Source organism: Bufo bufo, chromosome 3 (genome assembly GCF_905171765.1).
Source record: "Bufo bufo chromosome 3, aBufBuf1.1, whole genome shotgun sequence".
Taxonomy (NCBI): Eukaryota; Metazoa; Chordata; class Amphibia; order Anura; family Bufonidae; genus Bufo; species Bufo bufo.
The window spans coordinates 62,863,068-62,888,539 of record NC_053391.1 but is presented as its reverse complement, the minus strand read 5'-3'; the positions used below and the strand labels follow the sequence as shown (position 1 = coordinate 62,888,539).

The following is a 25,472-nucleotide window of genomic DNA, read 5'->3' as shown; positions in this document are numbered from 1 at the left end:
AAGCTGCGAAGAGGCTGCGTTGATTACCAGAGCTCTCGTAGGCACCACAACTTCCTCCAATAGATGAATTGGGGGGGTGCCAGGAATCGGACCCCCGCCAATCTCATATTGCTGACCTATCTAAGGAGAGGCCGTCGATGTGAAAATCCCAGAAAACCCATGGATTACCGATTGAGTAATACTTTATTTCTCCTCCGTGCCGCTGCAGGGAAATTGAACACTTACTGTCAGGTTCCCCCATTAAATTACAGTCGATGGCTGGGGGTCCCAATGGCTTAACAACCTGTGATCAGCTCATCATTTAGGAACTTATATATTATATAAACAAAAAACAAACAAAAAGGATTTCAGAAAGAGTACAACTCTTTTAGCCCAAATCTGCTGCTGTCAAGGGATGATGGAAGTAGTAGTAACAAGGGAGCAGCTGTAGTGGTTTTTAAATCACCTTGTGCAGGGTCCGGTCCCCGATAATCTCATGTCTGCAACGCTGCCCCGCTGCAGTCAAGTACTGTGCGGTTATACAGGCCGCAGCTGGCTCTTAACTAATGATAACCAATAGGGCGATCATTAGTTTAACAAGAGCCAGCTGTGGTCTGTATGGCCACACTATACTCAAACGCAGGTTGGCCACGCTGCAATCGCAGACTGCTCCCTGTGATTGTACCCTTACCCAGCGGTCAGCCAAATGCTCGTCTGGCTGCCTCCGGACCCCCCCTTCCCCTGTACAAATGCATGCTTTGTAAAGCAGGTCTCCTCAATGGAGACAAGGGAACAAGCCACTGACAGAGACTCCTAGCAGTGGCTTATCTCCTGAGAAAACAAAAGATTGGGTATACTGAAATCCAACATGCCTGATCCTGCTTCCCTCCAACATCTGTCACTAGGGGAAGAGTTGGGACACCAGATATATATTATATGGTTGTCTGTTGGTGTCAAAATCAGTACACGCCGCCGCCACCACCACCACGTTCTCCGTTAGGTAATCCATGGCTACAACTAGACTCACACCCACTCAGATGCCATTCAGGAGAATCCAAAACATTAAAATGTGCATAAAAATAATCTGTATTTAAAAAAAGAAACCAATCTTCAAGCATTAATCCACAAATGTGTGCTGGAGAATTATCTCCATTTGCTCAGTTCTACAAGTCACTCTCTATTTGTCTTCCTGTCAATCACATTTTCTATAGCAAACATCCCTAGGCGGCTATTATGGAGGCAAGGCTTTACAGAAGACGTGACCTTGGGTTGTTCTTTGCAGAGGGCAGACACAGAGCAGGAATGACAATGCCCCCGACTCGACAGTAACCTCACTTTGTAACCCTGTGGAATAAAGTATCTTGTAGACCACAATGCAACCAACACCAAGAACAGGTCTAGAAACTATAGAGTAGATAGGACCCAGGAGACCTCCTAGAGGTAAAAAAAAAAACCTCTGTATCAATTGTTTTGTGCACAAAGTGGTTGTCACTACATTTTCTCACTGTCAAACCACAGGTTTAACTAACTCCAACCTCACAGAATCACAGATCGAGTCAGTTAAACCCGTGGTCGGGCCATGACACGAGTAATCTGGAAGTATAAGAATTCAAGAACACAAATGTGTGAATCTGGCCTTAGAAATAAATTAAGTAAGTTCACTCTGCTCTGCACTGATGAGGGGCGAACACTCCAAAATAGCTGTCTGCAGATGAGGTACTGGCTTAGCTATAATCCTAAATTATGTCTCAAGGTTGAAACTTGACAGAAACCTTCCACCTGGTGGCATTAGAGACTCAGCTTTCTTTTCTTTCTGGAAGAGGGCTAATTTGCATACTTTTTTCCCAGGAAGCACTGCCTGCCCTATAAGATTTCTTACATCCACTTGGTGCTCTCCACAAGTAGAAATAGTACACCCCCCCCAAATCTGGCCTTAGAAAACATGGCTGCTTTCTTTGTCAAATATCACACTTGTTTGTGTGTTTTGTGTGGCGTTGCTCTAATGGGTGTACATGTAAGACCACCACTTCATTAGAGGGCATCTGTTAGCAGATTTGTACCTATGAAACTGGATGTCGTGTTGCATCTGAACTTTTAACCCCTTAGTGACCAACAATACGCCTTTTTACAGCGGTCCCTAAAGGGCCTTAGGCTGGGGCGGCCCGGTCTAAGTCACAGTTCCCCCGTGCAGCGGGGACTGACATGAGAGCCGCGCTCCTGCTCTAACAGCCTGGACCCCTCACATGCCGCGGAAAGGGCACCTGCCACATGTAAGCATTGACAGAGGGAGCAGATTCCCTCTGTCTCCCATCGGCACCCCGCAATGTGTGTAAAGGTTGACTGGGGCCTGGTATAGGCCCCAAGCCTGTCTTCAGCATTTTCCAGCAGGCTGTGCCTCTCTGGCGCAGCCTGCTGGTCAATGTCAGTATAGCACTGACATTAAAATGCAATGCACTATAGGGAAAGTGCATTGTATTTTAAAATACAAAGAATATTGTCTGTTATAGTCCTCTTGTGGGACTATGTAGTGGTAAAAAAAATTAAAATTAAAAAACGTGGCAGTAGCAGAGAGCCAAGCCTCTAGGTGTAACGGCAATGCCCCCGTTGCTCCTAGAGGTACATTTGCATATATTAGAACATCATTTTTTTCACCTGTGCGGGCAGATATGAACATGGGACCAACACAGATGCCTTCAGCTGCCAAGTGCCCATGTAACAGGTCAGCCAGTGTCATAGGTACAAATAGGGGATAAATATAATGATTGTATACATCTCCACCTGACCCTCCATTAAACCTAGGGTCGCACATACAGGGTCTCTTGTACTGTACAGACCATGTACAAAACTGTCTGCCCCAGATCCGCTGCAATAAATATAGGACGTATAGTCGTAAATACATACGTTCTTCTTTGTTGTAATGCTGGTGTCTTCTCCGAACGTTGGGTCCAGGCTGGTTAGAGTTATCAAGCTTTTGTTCCTTGCAGGGATTCAGCCACAGCTGATTACGGCAGAAAGTGGAGTTGGAATTCTGTAGCTCGCTCACGTTCAAACCCCTGCCGTCCCGCTCTAAAACCTCTTTTCCACACGAGGCTATAGCTCCAGCTCCAGCGTCCAACCACTTTTCAGAATACTTGGGAACCTGCGAGTCGTGCTGGGGAATCAGGCTCCTGTCATTCAGATGTCTGAATTTGTAAAGCTTATGTTGAGCAGGTTTGGAACACTCCGAATCGGAATATAAATCCTTATTTTGTGCATATTGGACGATCCAGTTTATTTTTTTGCCAAGAATAGTTTTTACTTCTTCGTAGGGGCTCTTGGTAAGCTTGGACCGGGAACAGTCTTGGTTTGCAATTTGGTGATATTTCTCAAAACAGTCCTTGTGACCTCGTAACGATCTGGTGTGCAGAAGATCCGACTTTGCTACTCCTAAAAAATTTAAAAAATAAAATAAAATAAAATAAAAAAAACACAATAAAATTGTTCAGTTGCATATAAATCAGATTAAGGTTTCCTGCAAATCTAACAGAACATACAGGAAGTGGGTAGAGTTGAATTCTAAGTTTACATCACCGTTTTTGAATTCCAGTAGTCTGTTCCTCTGCCAGAACAGACTACTGGAGTTACCGGATCTGGCAAAGTCAAATACAGCCACGCACCGCCGGATCCCCATTGACTATAATAGGATCAGACAATGATTCGGCATAAATGCTGGCTTCTGGCTGGTCAAAAAGTCATGTATGCATTTATGCCGGCAACCCACCAGATTCCCGTCGGGTCCCATTACAGTCAATGTGGATTAAGACGTGCGTGGCCGTGTCAGGCTATACTGGATAGGGTAAAACAGTAGTCTGTTCCTCTGCTGGAACAGACTACCGGAGTTCAATAACGGCCATGTGAACGTAGCCTTAATTGCACAAGAGCCTGTAACCTACTATCATGGAAATAACAGACTACAGGCTGCCATGAACAGTATAATAACCCTCAAGCTGCTAATAGGAAAGATTCACATAATATTACCAAACTGTTGTTTGTACATCTCCCAATATGTTCACCAGTCATGAAGGAGACATTAATTAGGGCGATAATGTTTTAGCTCAATTATCACTTCACATGTACACTTCATTACAGGGAGTGCAGAATTATTAGGCAAGTTGTATTTTTGAGGATTAATTTTATTATTGAACAACAACCATGTTCTCAATGAACCCAAAAAACTCATTAATATCAAAGCTGAATATTTTTGGAAGTAGTTTTTAGTTTTAGCTATTTTAGGGGGATATCTGTGTGTGCAGGTGACTATTACTGTGCATAATTATTAGGCAACTTAACAAAAAACAAATATATACCCATTTCAATTATTTATTTTTACCAGTGAAACCAATATAACATCTCAACATTCACAAATATACATTTCTGACATTCAAAAACAAAAACAAATCAGTGACCAATATAGCCACCTTTCTTTGCAAGGACACTCAAAAGCCTGCCATCCATGGATTCTGTCAGTGTTTTGATCTGTTCATCAACATTGCGTGCAGCAGCAACCACAGCCTCCCAGACACTGTTCAGAGAGGTGTACTGTTTTCCCTCCTTGTAAATCTCACATTTGATGATGGACCACAGGTTCTCAATGGGGTTAAGATCAGGTGAACAAGGAGGCCATGTCATTAGATTTTCTTCTTTTATACCCTTTCTTGCCAGCCACGCTGTGGAGTACTTGGACGCGTGTGATGGAGCATTGTCCTGCATGAAAATCATGTTTTTCTTGAAGGATGCAGACTTCTTCCTGTACCACTGCTTGAAGAAGGTGTCTTCCAGAAACTGTCAGTAGGACTGGGAGTTGAGCTTGACTCCATCCTCAACCCGAAAAGGCCCCACAAGCTCATCTTTGATGATACCAGCCCAAACCAGTACTCCACCTCCACCTTGCTGGCGTCTGAGTCGGATTGGAGCTCTCTGCCCTTTTACCAATCCAGCCACGGGCCCATCCATCTGGCCCATCAAGACTCACTCTCATTTCATCAGTCCATGAAACCTTAGAAAAATCAGTCTTGAGATATTTCTTGGCCCAGTCTTGACGTTTCAGCTTGTGTGTCTTGTTCAGTGGTGGTCGTCTTTCAGCCTTTCTTACCTTGGCCATGTCTCTGAGTATTGCACACCTTGTGCTTTTGGGCACTCAAGTGATGTTGCAGCTCTGAAATATGGCCAAACTGGTGGCAAGTGGCATCTTGGCAGCTGCACGCTTGACTTTTCTCAGTTCATGGGCAGTTGTTTTGCGCCTTGGTTTTTCCACACGCTTCTTGCGACCCTGTTGACTATTTTGAATGAAACGCTTGATTGTTCGATGATCACGCTTCAGAAGCTTTGCAATTTTAAGAGTGCTGCATCCCTCTGCAAGATATCTCACCATTTTTGACTTTTCTGAGCCTGTCAAGTCCTTCTTTTGACCCATTTTGCCAAAGGAAAGGAAGTTGCCTAATAATTATGCACACCTGATATAGGGTGTTGATGTCAATAGACCACACCCCTTCTCATTACAGAGATGCACATCACTTAATATGCTTAATTGGTAGTAGGCTTTCGAGCCTATACAGCTTGGAGTAAGACAACATGCATAAAGAGGATGATGTGGTCAAAATACTCATTTGCCTAATAATTCTGCACGCAGTGTAAAAGGGGTTGTCCACGTTTGAGGGGATTGGGATTGGACTCTCCCCCCCCCCCCCCCCAGACCTTCAGAGGGAAGCATACTTACTGAGTTCCAGCTCCCCTGCTGCTACTGACGCACTCTGGTCCCGTGGGTCAACATCCGGTTTGACCAAATGGCCACATGTCCTGCTGCAGTCAATTACTGTCCGACACATGAGGCATGGAGGAACACATCACTGTTAAGAACAGTGATTGGCTGCAGAAGCCCATGTGATCGGTGTCAAACTGGATGGACTGGAGCGCGTCAGAGGAGGACTGAAGGAGCCGGAATCGAGTGGTGGGGAGGAGCAGGTATGTATGCGCGAGGTAAGGGGGGCTTTTTTCTTCCCAAGTACAGACTAAAGGCCCCCATACATATTAGTGTACTGTGGAGAACGGCGGGTTCGGACGTCAGTATTGCGTGAAATCAATATTGTTCTCCAGGGAAATAGACTGCCGCCAGAAGTGTCCAGCATCGGCGTTCTCCGCTCTCCCCAATAACAGACAGGCACATTCGGCCATGAGCACATAACAGGGATCACTGTAGTGATCGATGATTTAGGAAGCTGCACACTAGCTGCCATTATTTGAAATTTGTGACCGCTTTTCTACCAAGATGATGAATTAACGTTCTATTAGGATTACTTTGTTCTCCTTTCATCAGCCAGAGGAAAATCTTCCTGTCCACGCCCGAGTCTTAGCTAGGAGATGTGACGTTCCTCCTTGTGTGTTCCTGCTATGTGCACAAACAAACCACTGAAGTGACCGCCGAGGACACCAGCCATTCGACGTTATACATTTATATAAAATGGCTAAACTTTTGAAGTTTAACATCAAACCTCATTCTGAGAGGAAGATTAATGGCTCTTATACAAACAACATCGGAGAGCTCCGGCCGCCCATCGCCCGCTCGCAAATGAAAAGCTCCAGTTTTGGGACTTCAAGTGAGAATATTTGAAAATCTTGAAAAGACTTTTCCCTGAACAACTGGCTTATTCTGAAAGCAGGTAGGACTGCAGAGCCGAGATAGGATAGAGGAGGTTTTAATTTCATGCCTATTAGCGGATTCTGCAAAGGAGCAGAAATTCTTGAGAGGGACTATGGACATGAAACGTCTGACGGAAAGGAAGACAGAGTGAAAATTAGGTCACTACGAATGAGCTCAGCTGTGTACTAAACTCATCGCTCTAACAGGATTCTCTGCGTCCCTTCTTCAAAAGGGGGCTGTTCACCTCTGGGGGCCTTTTGGAAAGCCACTCCCAGCATTGCTGGACCTGCACAGGGAATCATTCTTACCCGATTCCCACCACTGGGTTCCAGCTCGTTCAATCCCCGCTGCTCTTTGGTGTCCCAATGTCAACATCCTGTTTGATGTGGGACATGTGGTCGATGCAGCCAATGACGTTGACGAGGGGACAATGGAGAGCAGCAGCAGCGGCACGAGGGGAGCAAAGGAGGCAAAACCCAGCGGCAGGGATCAGGCAAGTAGGATTCCTTTCGCAGATCCGGCCATGCCCGGCATCACGCCTGAAAGACTCTGGAGGATGAACAACCCCTTTAAAGTGAAGGAAAGTGAATTCTTCTGGCGCTGAGACAGACGCCAAACAATGACATTGTAGAGGAGAGTACAAACGGGGGACCCCCTCTATGAGGCAGAATAGCCAGCCTATGCAGGTCTGAATGACCCCGGATCCCTTTGACAATCTATTGTTTGCCAAAGGAGCAAGTAAGCTGTGGGTGAGGGCAACAAAATGGAACAGGCTTCCTCTGATGAGAGAACCCCTTTAAAAAGCAAATATTTTAAAAAGGAACCTGTCACCTGGTTTGGGAAAACTACACCACCAGAATGCCATGGCCCCAAGCCAGGTGACTGGTTCCCCCTTTAAGGAGGGTTCTCTACTTAATATTTCTTTAAGAATCAGCATGGTGGAAACTTTTAGTCAATCATTTGAAACCTGCTGCTATGGACAAACTGCCGACCAACAAGCTTTTTTGTCAGGAAACAGACCTCTAGCAACGGGTCTGTCCACCAGAAAACTCAGGTTATTAGTTTAATGGAAAACGGAACAGAGTTATGAGAGAAGGGGCACATTTATATTTTTGTGGAGAACCTCTCTAGTGTTTTTGCCTTCTGGAGAGACACTGCCAACACATCTGAAAGTTTAGTTCTGTCCACAGTGAGGGCCAGAACTCCCACTATGTAGGAGGCACATCTATAGCACTGTCCATCCTGGTTCATGGACCTCATGCAAGAATATCAAAACTATGTTAAGTACTGTGCTGCTTACACAGAATGTAGAAAAGACCGGGAAACAACCTCAATGGACTCATTAACGGCTGCCACATTTGGATGTTTAGCTTCTGAAGGAACCAATAAACATCAAACAACTGATATTTATATGTCCAGACATTTCAGGGAGAAATGCTGTAATTGTACATTGAAGGAGAGTTTTCGCCTGAGTGTAGATGTAAGCCCTGGGCTTGGAATGTGCATCTCCAGCTCAGAGCATATTGCTAAAGTATAAATCTGGAGGCTCAGTTTATCCTTATGTGGATAGCGGACAAATGCTGCCGAGCAGCCGCCAGCTGGGCTCCGGCCTCCACCCCCTTCACAGATTCTTTAGAACGTAAAACTCAAGCAAAGTCGCCTTCTCTATAGAAAACATCAAGCGCACAGTGCTCACCCCCTGGACAGTGCAGACTGTGGGATGGGACACCTTCCATTAAAATAGCATAGGTGACACATAGCTGCATCCCTATCGATTATTTTTGTAATCAAGTATTCTACCGATTAAGCCAACGATTGAGTACTCTAATAAGAAAAAACAAATTTAAAGAATGCTTTCCTGCTTCCCCCGGGCCACGAGGATTTTGTTTTGTGTCGAGTTACCTGTCCCCGTCTACACACAGCCTCCACTGCCTGCCCCAGCCTGCCAAATATTTCTTAGTGGACCCCCATTCTCTCGATAGGCCAGGCAATAACAAGGAGACATTAATGTCAAATTCCACGGAATATTCACAAATCCACTGCTATCATCCTCATCTTGACCTACATTCTGTACAGTTCAGAGCTGAATTCAGTGTTCAGCTGGTAGTTACTGGAAACTGTCGACAAGCCTGTCGTCAGACACACCTCTAACATCTTAGCCGAGTTCCAATAATAAAAATAGACACAAGGTTTCTCCGATAACAGATTACTATGTGTTGCCTGGTATGAAGACTACTCTTTAATCATATTAAAGGAGTTTTCATGGAGTTCTGATATTGGTGGCCTATCTTCAAGATAGGTCATCAATATCACTGTTGGGGGTCCGACTCCCAGCAGCCACGCCGATCAGGTGTTGGTGCTCCGGGGAGTGCTGCAGCCTCTTTCTAGGTCAGGGAAGTTACGTTCATCGGTCCCATGGCCTAAGTGACGCTCAGTCCCATTGAAGTGAATGGGCCTGGACTGCAACACCTAGAAGAGCCACTGTACAGCACAGTGCTTGGTATGCTGCGGCCTCTTCAAACAGCTGATAGACAGCAGTGCCAGAAGACAGACCCCCAACAGATCAGGTACTGATGACATATCCTGAAGACAGGCCATCGATATTTTACTCCTGGAAAACACCAACGTTGGAGGATTTCACCTCTATAGCCCAAAAGTTTGTAAATACAGCTCTGGGCTACAATACAGGCTGTAAATCAGGATTAGTACCAGCTAAGTAATCTAATGTACTACCTGAACAGTTAATACACTATTTAATTCTATATAGGAACTGTGAAATGGATATATACGTAGCCTTTAGGCAACCACATTACATGGTTATGGTGCCTCCTATTACAGGAAAGCAAATAGCAGCGTTATATAATCTGTCGGCCAGGACATAATGAAGTGAATGCATCAGCACCGCACCATTTCTGTATAACCTACAGCTATGTGAAATGTCGTCATTCACGATTGGCCTAATGAATCATCATGGACGGATGGATCCAGTGTCTCCATAGTACAGACGCTGCTTGGTGACTGATCAGCCAGGTAGAATCCCACCCCGTACTGTTAAGGGCGAGCACCTCCAAACAACAGTCTACGGGTGGATATCTGGCGTGGCTATTTTCCCTGGTCATGCCCCAAGGCTTGCTAAAAAGTCCTTTTTTGACTCATAAGGAGCCACATTCACAAGGTGGCGCTAGCGAGGTGGTTCTCTTTCCCTGGGAGATACCTCTTTGCATCAGTCAGCCCAGCAAAATGAGTCCTGTTCATCACCTGGTTTACAGGGAGAAATAATCATGGCAGTGACAAGTATCTCATGTACAGGACAAAAATAAATAAATATTATAATAATTTTTCACGTAAAAATCACAATACAAATACATCACATTTCAAGATTTTTTTTTTTTATTATGGTAAAAACCTGTCTGGGGTATAAGTAGGTTTATGGCTTCATGCACACGGCCGTATTTTGTATCCGATCTGCCCATTCATTTCTTTGGGTCGGCCAAAAAACAGACTGTGGGGGTAACAGAGGTCAGACCCCCACTGATCATAAGGTGATGGCATAGTCACTCAATATACCTCCACTTTATAAGATTGGAAAAACCCTTTAAATGAGGGTGAACCTAGTAGGGCTGCAGCTAACGATTATTTGAATAATCGATTAGTTGTCGATAATTTCATCGATTAATCAGGAAAAATCACCAAAATGATAAAAAAAGGGGTTTATATGATTTTACTTGAAAAATTATGTTCAAAGGCCATATTAAAACAAATTGTGGATGGCACTGTTATTGGGGGGGGGGATCCTTTGGATGGCACTGTTATGGGGGGGGGGGATCCTTTGGATGGCACTGTTATGGCGGGGGGGGATCCTTTGGATGGCACTGTTATGGCGGGGGGGGATCCTTTGGATGGCACTGTTATGGGGGGGGGATCCTTTGGATGGCACTGTTATGGGGAGGGGGATCCTTTGGATGGCACTGTTATGGGGGAGGGGGATCTGTGGATGGCACTATATAGCATCTTATGCTATATGTGGCACCCACAGATCTCCCCCACAACAGTGCACACACCCCCCTCCCCCACAACAGTGCACACACCCCCCTCCCCACAACAGTGCACACACCCCCCTCCCCACAACAGTGCACACACCCCCCTCCCCACAACAGTGCACACACCCCCCTCCCCACAACAGTGCACACATCCCCCGCCCCACAACAGTGCACACATCCCCCGCCCCACAACAGTGCCATCCACAGATCCCCCTCCTCATAACAGACTATTCTGGCAGTAACTTTTACTCAGCGCATCTTTATTACCTTACAATGAAGCTCCGGTAACAGGCAGAGCGGGCGGCGGCGTAACGTCACTTACTCACGTGACGCGCCTGCTCTGTCCACTTTATGAATGAAGCAGGCGCGTCATGTGAGTAAGTGACGTTACGCTGCCGCCCGCTCTGCCTGTTACTAGAGCTTCATTGTAAGGTAAAATAAAGATGTGCTGATTTAAAGCAAACCGCCCGTCCGCATAGCAACAAATCGGCGATTATTCGATAACTGCATTCGTCGACAACGAATCCAGTTATCGAACATTATCGATAAAGTCGATTAATCGTTGCAGCCCTAGAACCCAGTATGCCTGTACCTTTTGCAGTCTGCACCATCATTAAGGGGTTTTCCAGGAGTACACTACGGATGACCTATCCTCAGAATAGATTATCAATATCTGATCGGTGGTGGTTCGACTGACGGCACCCCCGCAGGTCAGCTGTATTAAGAGGCCGCGGCCTCCTCCTAGGCCAGTGATGTCATGCTCATTGGTCACATGGCCTAAGAGCCGCTTAGTCCCTTTCAAGTAAATTAGGCTGAACTAATACCAAGCAGAGCCGCTATACAGTGCACAGCTCTGTGTTGGTATGCCGTGGGGAGGCCACAGTCAAAAAAAGCTTCAAAAGCTTCAAAAAGCTGATCGCTGGGAGTTGGACCTCTCACAAAACAGAAAACTATGGTCTATCTTGAAGATGGTTCAACAGAATTATACTCCCAGAAATCACCATTAATAATTATTCCCAATAGAACTATATATAAAATTACAATCCATAGTGGCAGTGCTTGGTACTGCAGCTACTTTTGACTAAGGGTACTTTCACACTAGAGTTATTCTTTTCGGCATAGAGTTCCGTCCTAGGGGCTCAATACCGGGGAAAAAACTGATCAGTTTTATACTAATGCATTCTGAATGGAGAAAACCCTGTTCAGTATGCATCAAGATGTCCTCAGTTCAGTCACTGTACGGTTTATGGACGAAGAAAATACCGCAACATGCTGCAGTTTTGTCTCCGTCCAAAATTCTGTAACACTTGCCGGAATGACGGATTCAGCATTAATTTCCATTGACATGTATTAATGCCGGATCCGTTGCAAAGTGTTCCGTAAATTGCCGCATTGACGGATCTGGATTTTCAGTCTGCGCCGTGATATAGGAGGAGGTGGCGGCGCAAACTTGGGTAGCATTCCCAACTTAAATATTGTGTCAGTATTCTAATGTTTTTTAGGTTTTTTTCCTCTCAGCCATCATCTGTGGAGGAGATGCATCCCAGCCATGAAAGTGCGAGAGAGGAGGAAGTCGGAGGTGGAGGACAGCAAACTTTTTTTTTCTTCTTCTCTCCGAGATAGGTTATTGTAAGTAAGTACTTAAAATTATTATTATTTTTATTTTTATTTTTTACAGCCAGCTCGTCCTGTTGCCTCTCAGAGAGGTTGTCAAACCGCAGCCAGAGGACATCGTGGAGCACGGCGGTCGTGTGAGTATTTTCAAAAAAAAAAGTTTATTTTTTTTAATTGCTAAAACTTAAAACATTATGTTAATTTAATTTTTTTAGGGTTCTAGACAGAGGAGGAGGACGTCAGCGGGTTTTACATTGACAACAATCTCCTCATCCAGATGGTGGAGGAATGACCACCATTGTGGGACCACACCAACCGCCACCATGCAGACCATCATGCAACACGGCTCCTCTGGCTCGAGATATGTGAGGCCATTGTGCCAATTTGGGACGACCTCAGAGACAGTGAACGGGACGAGTGCCGTAAGTATACAGTATTTCATTTGTAAATAGCATACACATGTTTCATTGATCAAAAGTGGTTTAACGTCTATATGGTGCGGGTCACTGCCACCCATTTTACGGTTGTTGTGGCAGGTTCAATTAAATAGTAAACCATTTTTGATGTCAACAAATTCTGTATTTTAAAGACTAATCAATTTTTATGCTTTTTTTGCCTTTTCTTGTACCAGGGGAGACCATTCTTGTTCGGTGGCGGTCAATCAGGGACCGCTACAAAAAGGACTTCAATGAGGAAGTTCGGTGCCAGAGTGGTTCTGGAGGAACCCGCAAGCGGCCATATCGGTACGCTGCCACCTTGGGGTTTATACAGATTATGAATTCTATTCTACAATGCATGTGTATGGTCCTGGCAGACTGTCATTTGGCACTCTGTCTGGGATATCCACATAGTATTTTGTGTAGTAGAGATGAGCTAAGCGTGCTTCAGATTATGCATCTGAAGTTGCTTTAAAAAAAATAAACATTTTAAAAAGTCATACTGTACATACACACTTCTCTATACACTAATAGAATGTATGGGTTCTATGTACAGTATTTTTATGAAATTTTTTTGTAATGCAACTTCCTATGTAGAATCCCAAGTCGCTTTGCTCACCTCTATCCAGAGGTTCTCCAGTGAAATATAATTGCCAATTGTGTTTTTCTTTTCTTTGCTTTACAGCACAGCAAGCAGTACTCGGGTGCCTGAAGTTCCTCCGGAAGCGGTCCCTGAGGAGCCGGCCACCGCGGTTCCTTCTCATCCTGCTCAAACAACTGGTCAGGACCTCAATGTTCGCCTACCTGTGCCCCCTGCCGATGCAACAATGGCGACATTAGCACCACTTTGAGGCCCTCATGAGTCGCCAGAGGTCCTGTAGGAGCAGTTAGGCGGACTACGAGGATCTCACAAGGCTCGTTTACGAGTCCTTGATGGGATTCACAAATAGAGTTGCTGCTTTGGAGGATAATTTGCAACGTCTGCAGGAGGGGGCGGCGTTGATGTCGCAAATGAGTCCGGTGCATCACTATTTGACATTGTTGCTCCCTGTGATGGAACAATTCACACCCGACCAGCTGTTTGAGGCCAGAAGACAGGTGGACTGCATCTTGTGGCAAGTTCAAAGTTTCAAAGTTTTTTTTTTTAAACAAGTGGATCCAAAAAGGCTTCTTTTGGAACATTGAAAATTTCCCGACACTGGCGGAGCAACAGAAGTATTTGTCGTGGGGAGATCATGTTGGCAAGGGGTAGTGTGTTTTTTAGAGGCCTGACACAATCTCCCAGGGGTGGTGGAGTGACACAAGTACTTGTCGCTCCTACAGCGTAGATAGATCAATAGAAGCCACAAGACTCAATTTATGTTTTCATAAAAACTTTAATAAACAAATTTCTAGATAAATTCCACAAACAATATCCACCCACATAACCACACAGTTAAACAGCATCAATCCTAAATAAAAAGATGATAACATTTTTACTAAAGATATAAACACAAATCCGCTCATTCGGTCCTGACACTCCACTCTTCCTGCATCGGAGCAGAAATACTCAGCAAAGGAGTCTCTCATCCTAGAAACTGCCACACTTGTCCGCGGTCCAAAATTTTGAATACTGGCCATCTCGCTGTCTTCAGGGATCTGCTCGACATTTTGGGGTTCTTTAATGAGGAGGTAGTTGTGTAACACACAAGCTGACTTTACTACCTCATCAATTGTTTCAACTTTAAGTTGAATTGGTTTTCTGAAAATTCGCCATTTGGCAACCAAAATGCCGAAAGTACATTCAAGCATTCGACGAGCCCTGGTCAGGCGGTAGTTAAATATGCATTTCGTTTGATTTAATGCGCGGCTGGAATATGGTTTAATAGAATTTCCACACATTTGAAACCTCATCAGCTACCAACACAAACGGCATGAGTAGCATCTGTACTTGGTAGTTGTTGAGAAATTACGAATTTTTAAATACCATGGAATCATTTATTCTTCCGTGAGTCCCAACATCTATGGCCACAAAACGGTATTGGGCATCAGCGATGGCCATTAGTATGATTGAAAAATATTTTTTGTACAAAAAAAATAAAAAATCTGAACCAGTGCCTTGGGGCTTGATAATACGGATGGATAGGTTTCCCGTCTACTGCCCCAATACAGTTTGGAAACTGGCACACCTCCCAAAATTGTTCAGCAATTTTGCTTCACTTTTGCCTACTTGGATGTGGGATAAATTTCCACAAAACATGGCACCTATCCTTATTAATGGAAACTGTGGATGGCAAAACTGGTAATGGCGGGACGCAAAACTTTCTCCTGTTGCCAGAAATCTATCAGAAGAAAAAAAAAAGTTAAATAAAAATAATCAAGTATGTAAAAAACAATACCAACACAAACAAAACAAGCTAAATTGGACGGACTTGTTTGGGACCTTAAAGGGTTTCGGTCATCAGAAAAATCGTTATGTAGCTGGCTGACATTAGCGATGTGCTAAAGTCAGCAGAACATAACTGTATGACATATCTTCTGCCTGCTGCCGTTCGCGCTAAATAATAACTTTTATAATATGCAAATGAGCCTCTAGGTGCTAGTGGGGCGTTGCTGCAGCACCTAGAGGCTCCGTCCTCTCACCGTCTGGCACGCCCTTGTAAATGTGATTGACAGCCTCCGTCTCCTCCGTGCCCCGCAAATCCCACGCTGTCCATTTTAATATTAGGCGCAGTGAGTGATTTTTCTGATGACAGAAACCCTTTAAACAGGCCATAACATCGTTAAATGCTCTTATTTTTTCTGTTGTCATTTTTACAGGTCAAAAGATTTTTAGGGAATCCAGTAATGTAACGGGCTCTCAATGGAGAACGATAGGCGTATGCTTCTGACTAGAATTGCTCACAGTGCTGTCAACGTCTCTAACCCTAAGTTCACACCTGAGCGTTTTACAGCGCGTTCCTACGCGCTGTAAAACGCTCAACAAGGAGAAACCAATGCTTCCCTATGGGAATGATTCTCACCTGGGCGTTTTACAGCGCGACAATGGGCGTTCGCTTGTCTCTGTATGCGCAATTGTAAACGCCCGTACAATCACGCATACAGAGCGCTCCTTTCAGAACGCTCAGGTGTGAAACCAGGGTAATGGTCGAGATATCGTGCCCACTGAAGCCATTGAAGTCACAGTAAACAATACTAATGCAGAGCCTACATAGTCCTGCGCAATCAAGAGCTGCGCTCACTAGAGTGCTGTTTAAAAAAATTAAGTTTTCCTAACCTGGGGTTGGGAAACATGTCTGGTTTCAACTTTGATCCAGGAAAAGCTACTTTAAATAATTATACCAAAATAAAATGGCTATAGATGAAATATATAACAAAAATTACCTTATGGTTAGCATTCGGCATTCTGTCGGGGAAACACTGCGACGGAAAGTGGTCTCCTGTCTTTCGATGTGACTTGACACCCTTCGTAACAGATCGTCAAAACTTTCTACGCTCATCGGTAAGTAGTTTTGAAACTTGTCCAGATAATTCCGCAATTCGGGAAACAGAACTTCAAAAGCTCCCCCTTCTTATTCTTTCAGAAGTAATTGGATGCACCCAATAGCGACGGCGCCGTCTGGCTCCAAGACGTCTTCGCCAGTGTGAAACAAGGATTAGAGCCTGAAATCCAAAGCGAATGTGGTCCGGCATCACCTTTGCTAGCTTCTGGGGGAGAATCTGAGGGGCAAGTGACCTTCGGTTGCCTTTTATAGCCACTGTAAAGTTTGTATACTAAATTGTTTCTTTTTGATCTTTGAAAATTTCAATACCGGGTCATTCAGTTAGACGGATCCGGCAAAAAATTATCTCCGTTTACATAAGGTTTGCCGGATCAGTCAGGCATTTCCGGCAACGGACTAATGGATCCGGTGGATGAAAAACTATACGTTTGTATGCGGTTTGACAGATCCAGCAGGTATTTCCGGCAACGGAACTGCCTGCCCGGATTCCTCTGCCGCAAGTGTGAAAGTACCCTTAAAATGACCGATGTACGGTGATGCCACATGGCCCAGGAAGAGGCCACAGTGCTCATGAAGTGCCGGCCTCTTCTAACAGCTGATTGGCAGGGGTCGCAGGTTTCGGACTCTCAACGATCAGATATTGATGACCTACCCTGAGGATAGGTCATCAATATATATTCCTGGATAACCCCTTTAAGTCTATGGTTTTCACTGCTTTCAATGGGAAGCATGTACTGGTAATGCTTTCTTAAAGGAGCTGTCCAGGAATAGATGCCATGACTCCTGTCTTCGAGAAACAGTGGCAGACCTGTTCATAGGTTGTGTAGGATATTGCAGCTAGGCTCTATTGATGTAAACATAGCCTACAAGCGTGAAACATTTTGGTAGAACGCAGCCATGTTTTTCTAATCCTGTAGAACCCAAATAGTGGCTTTTAAATGATGCAACTGTGGGGCTCCTAGAAGTAAGACCTGGCAGGACCATCTCTTTCACTGCCTGGAAATCTAGTATTAGAGAAGAAATTAGGGTAAAACACAAGCAGACTCCACTTTTTGTTTGCCCAAATGGTCCTTTTGTGCAGAAATCAGCACAAAACATCACATACTCCATGGCGCGCACACCATCAACAGAGGTCTCAGAGGGGGAGCTTTTGAGCGTGAAGGCTTCTTCATCATTTACACCGACAAATGTCACTTTAACAAGTAGGAATCAGCAAGCAGTCGGCTGCTTGCTTAACCTCTATTATGTTTGTGCATTTCACATTGTAAGCTGTTAACAGCGAGTTTAGTCTTTCCGCTCTGTCAAGTGACATTTATTCAGCAGAGGCTCTGCAGCTGCCAGCACCCTTAAAATCACACGTAGGGACCCACAGCTACCCAGCACTCATGGCCTTAATCTACTTAGGAACAGAGTATCAGGAGTCAACTGAGTATCCGGTAAAAAAGGTGGAAAAAACACAATCAAAAAGAAATTTCATAATGAGTGACCTATACTGCACGTCCTCCTCCTGAAGACAAATCAGGGATGAACTTTAGGTCCTTCAGTGCCAACAGGTACTCCAACACAACGGTTTGCTTTGGCTAAAATGGGACCCAAACGGAGATCTCCGCATTCAGCTAAACATTCCCTAAAAAGACATGAAAGGGACCATAAACTAAACAAAACACCAGAGCCCCAAGATGGGCTATTCTGTATTATACGTCTGTGTATCTGACTGGTTGGCTGACACAATGGGTCTGAATGTAAGAGGTAAAGACTTCTGAATACAGATAAATGTCTATATACCTAGCTGAATGCGATTCCTTGCTTTATTATTGGGGGTAGACCCAAGCCACCCTGTGCAACCTGGCTTCTCCTGGTTCCTCTGCCAGCCCCTTCCCTCTCCTTAATTGACAAGGCCCAGGTTCCTGCACAATCCTCTTGCTTGGCCCTCTCAGGAAGGAGAGTGACTTCTTACCTGTGGTAACCCCCCTCTTTCAGTTTATTTTTGCAGGGTCTCTAAATACATTATGTCAGAGCTATACATCAGAAGTACAAGTTGGGAATACAACATGTACCACTGGGTAAGCCCCGTAGTGTCCTACAATTCGTATGGAAAGTCTTCAGACCCTTTCACTTCTTTAATGTGTTGTCATGTTGCGGCCTTGTGATGAAATAATAAAAAAAAAATCAGTTTTTCCCCCATCATTCTGCACTCAATACCCCATAATAAGGGAAAACAGAATGTATGACATCTTTGTTTAAATTTACTGAAAAGGAAAATTTTTTTAAATAAAATCTTGAATTGACATAGGTATTCAGACCCTTTATTCAGGACTTAGTTGAATCCCGTTTGATAGGGATTACAGCCTCCAGTCTTCTTGGGGATGATGCCACAAGGTTTGCAAATATGGATTTGGGAATTTTCTGCCATTCTTCTCTGCAGATCCTCTCAGGCTCTGTCAGGTTGGATGGGGAATGAGGTCCAGAGCACTCTGGCCAGGTTTTCATAAAAAAATATTTCTGTACTTTGCTCGATTCAGCTTTCCCTAAGCCCTGACCAGTCTCCTTGCCCAAGCCGCTGAAAAACACCTCTACAGCATGACGCTACCACCACCATGCTTCACTGTAGGGATGGCATTGTGCAGGTGATGAGCAGTGGCTGGTTTCCTCCAGATATAAAAACAGATTGGACACAGTATTAAAAACTAACATGTAGTATCTTATTTTTATTTTTTTGCGATGGCTGACCAATATGGAGGACAAAAGGATATTCTTCAGGTGAATGGTGATCTATGGTTATTTGCAGTGTATGCTCTGGAAGCTTTCGCCAAGTGTATAAACGTGAGGTGAAGAGAGACTAATAGGCATACAAGAGTTCAAGTCCTACAAGGAGGCAACGTCATATGTAGAGGCAGACCATGTGGCTGCTTAAGGGTCCCTGGAGAGGTTGATCTTGCCAACACAATTTAATGTGTGGTGACAACCTGCACAGTCATGTGGTCTCCATAGTTGCTACAATGATCGCAAACAAGGAAGATGAACCAGAGTAATGAAAATGGTATGGGGGTCTCCTAACCATGGGGTCCTGGAGTATTGTCCAAAGGGCTCAATTTATCTTCACTACAGGGCCCACTGTTCAAAATGCACACTAGTGAATGTGAGCTAATATCTACGTAGCTGTGAATTGCTTGCCTTGGCTTATTAAATGAAATGTAAAGGCTATGTACACTGTGCATTGTACTCATTATTAGGTAAAAATAAATTTTCCAATTGGTCTTTATAGTCCTTTTCTTCGTACAGAGCTGAGACGCTCCACTAGGAAGATCTGAATTTTCTCTCCACTTCGTCAAAGCTCAATCCTTATCTTACTGATAAGAATGTGGCTTAAATAAGTGTTTATGACCTCTTAGTAATTTACAGATAAGTGTTATTAGATGAACCAAAGTGAGGATGCACACAGCTAGAAAAACTTTTAACCCTTTGTAACAGAAAGGCTCAATATTTTGAATAAAGACCAATTATTTAGCCCCAAATGAGTAAAATGCGATCATAAAAACAAATTTGCCGCCAAAAGGTGTACATAGCCTTTAACTAGTTCCAAATTAAACATTAATATAATCTGTATAAAAGGAAAGAAATGTTGCAAATGCCATCGATGGATCGTCCACTGTGTTTGTCCAGTTTTGCTGCTATTCCTGGAATTTTCAGAATAGGCAACAAAGGAACATGGAATACACAATGAAGATTTCAGTTGCTTCACTTAAAATCTAGTGCATGTCTTGATGAGTCTCTTGTCACTTGCTGTAAATGAGCAGCCCGAGCGCTGTCATCATCGGGGATGCATGAGCACTCAGGTGAGGAGCCGGCATCTGTTCAGAGCGGAGCTGCCAAATAGTAAAGCATAAAACCCTTACGATGCAATAAAATAAAACTTCCCTCATCTCTAGTCCCAAGGAAGGATGCAGAGGCTTAGCTCCTCAAGCCTGAACCCCTTTGTGCTCATGTCAACCTGCCCCGGCAGACGAGGAAGATGAAATTAATTTGGGCACACTATGGGGGAAAGGTGTCAATTCTGATCCTGATACATAACTGATTAGTACAATCAAGGTCTCAAAGTCCCAGACGATAATTTGACATGTTCATCACACATAGGAAAGCCAACGATGAACACTCTCCATGGAGTCCTAAACCAAGGAACGCACTGGAGCGTTGCACAATGTGTCTGTAACATACAGCCAGAGCTTGCAGAGTCCTAAAATGTATAAATGCCTTGTAAAACATCTCATTCCCCAAATTGTTCAGATTTGCAACCAAAGAGACTGAGAAAGTTGGTGGATCATTAATATATGTAGTCCTCAATACTGCCACCAGATGTGCCGCAAAGTTCCCCATGCTAATCTGCAGGGCTGTATTTATACCCCTATGGATAGGGTCACATGCGCCGCTGCAGCCAATAACCGGCCTCAGCAGTGACATGTTTCCTAGCAGCATATCACCGCTGGGTCACGTGCTGGTTGTGGACACATTACCACTGAGGCCAGTCATTGTCTGCAGTGCCGCACATGACCCCGTCATAAACAAGCCGGGGACCAGAAGATCACTGGATGGAGTCGGGGTGCCGGAGCAAGCAAGCATGGTTTAAAAATCTGAAACCACTGGGGCTAATAAAAATGGGCATAATCCTGGAAAACACCTTAATATGCAAAGTTCCTGGAAAATCCCTTTATTTCTAGGAACAAAGTGGCTGCTACCTGTTAAAAGGATTTGAATTAAAGTACAAGAACACCGAATGGTGAAGGCAAACGGCTCTCACGGAAAAAATACCCCCACAAAATGGGGAAAAAAAAAGCAGAACAAACATCTGCCAAGTGAAACAAAAAGACCCGAGTGTGGAAACATTAGAGCGGTTAATGTGCTATGTGAAATGTTATCTCCGGAACAGAAAGACAAGGCTGCCGTACAGTCACCAGATAAAGGCGCTCTCATCTCCACAGGGCGAACTTCTCGCAGCTCATTAGGTCTGCTCAGAGAAACCTCCCTCTCTCTGCTAATTCCCCATTATACAACTTGATTACACAGATTCGGAGATCATGCGGCAGGAGGGTGACATTCCACATTACAAGGTCCCTTTCTGCCTATCACATGGTACAGAACGGGAGACGTCACGAGGCCTAAATGTAATAGGGCGTGAACCCAGTTCCTAATATTCCCAAGCCGAGGGTCTGGTAAATGGCATGCCATCAAGCAGCTGCATGAACGCTGAATACCGCACCTATGGTCCTCACACTCTACCCACAACAATATGCAAGGCCTACATCATCTATACATGTAAGGGCTGACGCACACAAAAGGTATTTTGCTTCTGTGTCCGTTCCGGCCCGTATGTGGAACCATTCACTTCAATGCGTCTGCAAAAAAATAAAAAATAAAAAAATAATGGAATGGACTCTGTGTGCATTCCATTTCCGTGTGTCCACATGGCTGTTCCGCAAAAAAGATAGAACAGGTCCTATTCTTGTCCGTTTTGTGGACAAGGATAGGCCTTGTTACAAATGGATCCGCAAAAACGGGTACAATACAGAGGTCACACGGACGTCATCCGTATTTTTTTTGTGGATCCGTGTTTTGCGGACCGCAAAATACATATGGTCATGTGAATGAGTCCTTACTGTGAATATACCAAGGCTAATTTCACACCTGCAGTAAAGCTACAGCCTAGTCTGATACTACCGTGCACTGCCGGGATCCAGCATGAGCGCTGGGTGTCGGCCAGACAAAAACTGGTGAATGCACTGGTTTACATCTGGCTGAAACTTGGTGCGCTCATGGCAGAAACCAGCTGGATCCCATTATAATCAGTGCACGACTATCCGACTAGGATACGGTGAACTCCAAAGGAACAGCCTGGGATAGCTTTACTGCAGGTGTGAAAGTAGCCTAACCACTTACTGAATTATACTAAAGAAAGGATACGAAAAAGTACTACCTGGGAAGTGAATGGTGAATTTTGTGTCATTCTTGCTACTAATGGGAGTCGTTTATTTAAATCTTTTTCAGAGATATAGTATCTGATCGGCGGGGGTCTGACAGCCGGGACTCCGCCAATCTGCTGTTCGACGCTCGCAGTAGCGCTGCGGCCTTCTCTCAGCCCCACCAAGCACAGCGCCGTACATTGTACAGTGGCTGTTCTTGGTATCGCAGATCAGCCCCATTCACTTCAATGGGACAGAGCTGCGCCTAGGCCACGTGACCGATGACCTTGTCACTCAGCCTAGGCAAAGCTGTTAGCTACTCATAGTGCCGGTGCCGTCTTAAACTGCTGAGGGGAGTCCCCGGTGTTGGGCCCCCACAGATCAGAGACTGATAGTTAAATAATTCCAGAAACCCCCTTTAATACTATAACACTTGTATACAGCTAGTCCGGCTCTCAGATGGGAAGTGGGAATAGTTGAATCCTGTTGAGGCAATTCTGCTGTGAGTGAAGTACATCATCAGCAGCTGCACATATCTGGCAGTTTGCTGCAATGTATCAGTCTGCAGACCAGGCTGTTTATCTCACGGAGCATGGTCTAGACTGGATACAACTCTGTGTACTTCCCAGCCATGGACAGGATTACAGCCGATGAATGGAAACAAGAGTGTTCTCATTCACAGATGGCAGAAGAACGTCTATCTACCGATGAGAAATTGAAATACAAAAAGGATATTTCTAGAAGGTTGTAGAACTTTTAATTGTTCCGGGATTAATCTTCATTTTAAAAAAAATATATTTTTTTAATTACCCAATTTTTTTTAATCATTTACTCTTCAGAACCAACCAACGCTTCTTTCAATGTTGCCCACTGGTTATAGTGGTCCGGGGGCGCAATATCAGAATCCTGCTACAGAAAATGCAAATTGCTACAATGGCTTTTTGGAGGACTCAGTATTTCTAACACATGGACTGACCATAGACATCAATAGGCTCTGTGTAATACTTCAATTTCTCCTGTGGAGGCACTGCAGGAAAACTGATCACTTGGTGTCAGATTCCTCTACAGATTTTAGCCGATTACTGGGGGGTTCCAGCAGTGGGAGACAATGAAACTTATCACCGGAGGAGACCTTTAATAAACAGCGGAAAAACCATTAGACGCTGGAGGACATTTTACTGCAGGTCCTGTGTCTGAGGCTTCCATCCTACAGTCCAGATTAAAGCCTCATGCACACGTCCGTGGAACGCGGACCGTGAGATACCGGCCTGGATTCCTGCTGAGTGCAGGAGCGCACAGAGTCACTGGTTGCTATGACGTCATGCGCTTCGTGCCACCGCTGCTGTACTGTGCAGCAGCACGAAGCGCACGGCGTCAGCTACCAACGACGCCGTGCGCTCCTGCACTCAGCAGGAATCCAGGCCGGTATCTCACGGTCCGCGTTCCACAGACGTGTGCATGAGGCTTAAAGGGAACCTGGCACCATGAAAATGCAATGTAAGCTACAGGCAGCACTTTATAGAGCAGGAGGAGCTGAGCAGATTGATTTTGTATTCAGAATAAACCTGTATTTCATTCATTTAAATTCCTGCTCATTCTGGGCTTTAAAATCCAGGAGGTGGTCCCATCAGTGATTGACGGCCTTCCCTCTATGACTGTGTATACAGAGAGCTGTCAATCACTGATAGGACCGCCTCCTGGACTTCAAAGCCAAGAATGAGCAGGAATTTAGGTGAATGTAATACAAGTTATACTGAATCTTTTTCCCATAAAACTCTACATCAATCTGCTCAGCTCCTCCTGCTCTATAACAAGCTGCCTGCAGCTCAAGCACCATGTTCAACGTGACGGGCTCCCTTCAAGATGGTCGGACACATTACATTATTTACTTTACAGGGTTTATCATTTTGCAGAGGACCACCTCCATTAACAAGCTATATAGTAAACAACTTGACTAATTACGTCTGGCCAAATAACAAGATTATTCTGCGTAGACTACTAAATGTGGTCAGTACTTGGGAGATGTCTCAGTCCTGACCTGGTGATGATCACAAGTGGTTCACTCTGGAACATTCGCAAATAGAGTTTTGCAACAACTGGTTGAATACTATGGTTTGTAAAACTGTATCACACTAAAATTAAGTCGAATAAATTCTTAGGGCTCTGTTGAAGGTACCTTCCCCGATCCGACAGCGTCCGACGGACCTCACAGACCTATAACTGGGTCCATCGGGTACTGCCAAAGTAGACTTGGCGAGATAAACAGCACTGTATGCAGAGCTATTCTTCCCATCACATATAATCGGATCTGCTATGGAGGCTGAAAACGGAGCCCGAATAAAATCCAAAGCTGCATTGTTACAGTACAAAGAGACTATGACAAATGTCACAACTATAAAATATTAACAGATCAGTCAAAGAGGAATAAACTTGGGTTACGTTCACATTTTCTATTTTTGGGTGGCATGGTGTTCTGTGCATATGGGGCTTGTGGAAATCCATCCAATGCTGCAGATACAACCCCATGCAGATGATTTATTTAGCCATAAAAATTTCTGCAACAAATTTCTGGTGTGCGAATATACACAAATGGTTTATTTTACATCTAGGTCATCAATGTTTTTTCCTGGAAGCCCCTTCAAAAGCCATATGGATACCTCTTCATTGAATTTTTTAATTGTTTGTTCTCGAAAATTAAAGAGGACCTTTCACCGATTTTGACCCTATGAACTAACTATACAGACATGTGGAGCGGCACCCGGGGATCTCACTGCACTTACTATCATCCCCGGGCGCCGCTCCGTTCTCCTGCTATGTCCTCCGGTATCTCCGTTCCCTAAGTTATGGTAGGCGGAGTCTGCCCTAACGCTGGCCAATCGCATTGCAGAGCTCACAGCCTGGGAGAAAATAACCTCCCAGGCTGTGAGCTCTGCGCTGCGATTGACCAGCGCTAGGGCAGACTCCGCCTACCATAACTTAGGGACTGGTATCTCCGCCTACTATAACTTAGTGAGCGGAGATACCAGAGGGCATAGCGGCAGAACGGAGCGGCGCCCGGGGATAATAGTAAGTGCAGTGAGATCCCCGGGCGCCGCTCTCCATGTCTGTATAGTTAGTTCATAGGGTCAAAATCGGTGAAAGGTCCTCTTTAAAGGGAAGGGGTAATCAAGAAACAACCTATTGTTTAAATCAGGTTTTTTATGTTTAACATTTTCCATGTCACTATCTATATTTAAAGCGGCTCTGTCACCAGGATCAACCCTATTAAACTAGACATACTGCCTGGTAGG

At 44.6% G+C, this 25,472-nt stretch overlaps 1 protein-coding gene across 2 annotated transcripts in view; it reads right to left on the bottom strand.

Moving 5' to 3' along the window:
* C3H21orf91 (chromosome 3 C21orf91 homolog) overlaps positions 1-25,472 on the bottom strand; it is a 43,465-nt gene that overhangs the window by 3,450 nt on the left and 14,543 nt on the right. For both annotated transcript variants that reach the window (XM_040423220.1, XM_040423219.1), the window contains exon 3: positions 2,881-3,405. In XM_040423220.1, coding sequence (XP_040279154.1) covers positions 2,881-3,405 — 525 coding nt within the window. The remainder of the gene's footprint in view (positions 1-2,880; positions 3,406-25,472) is intronic.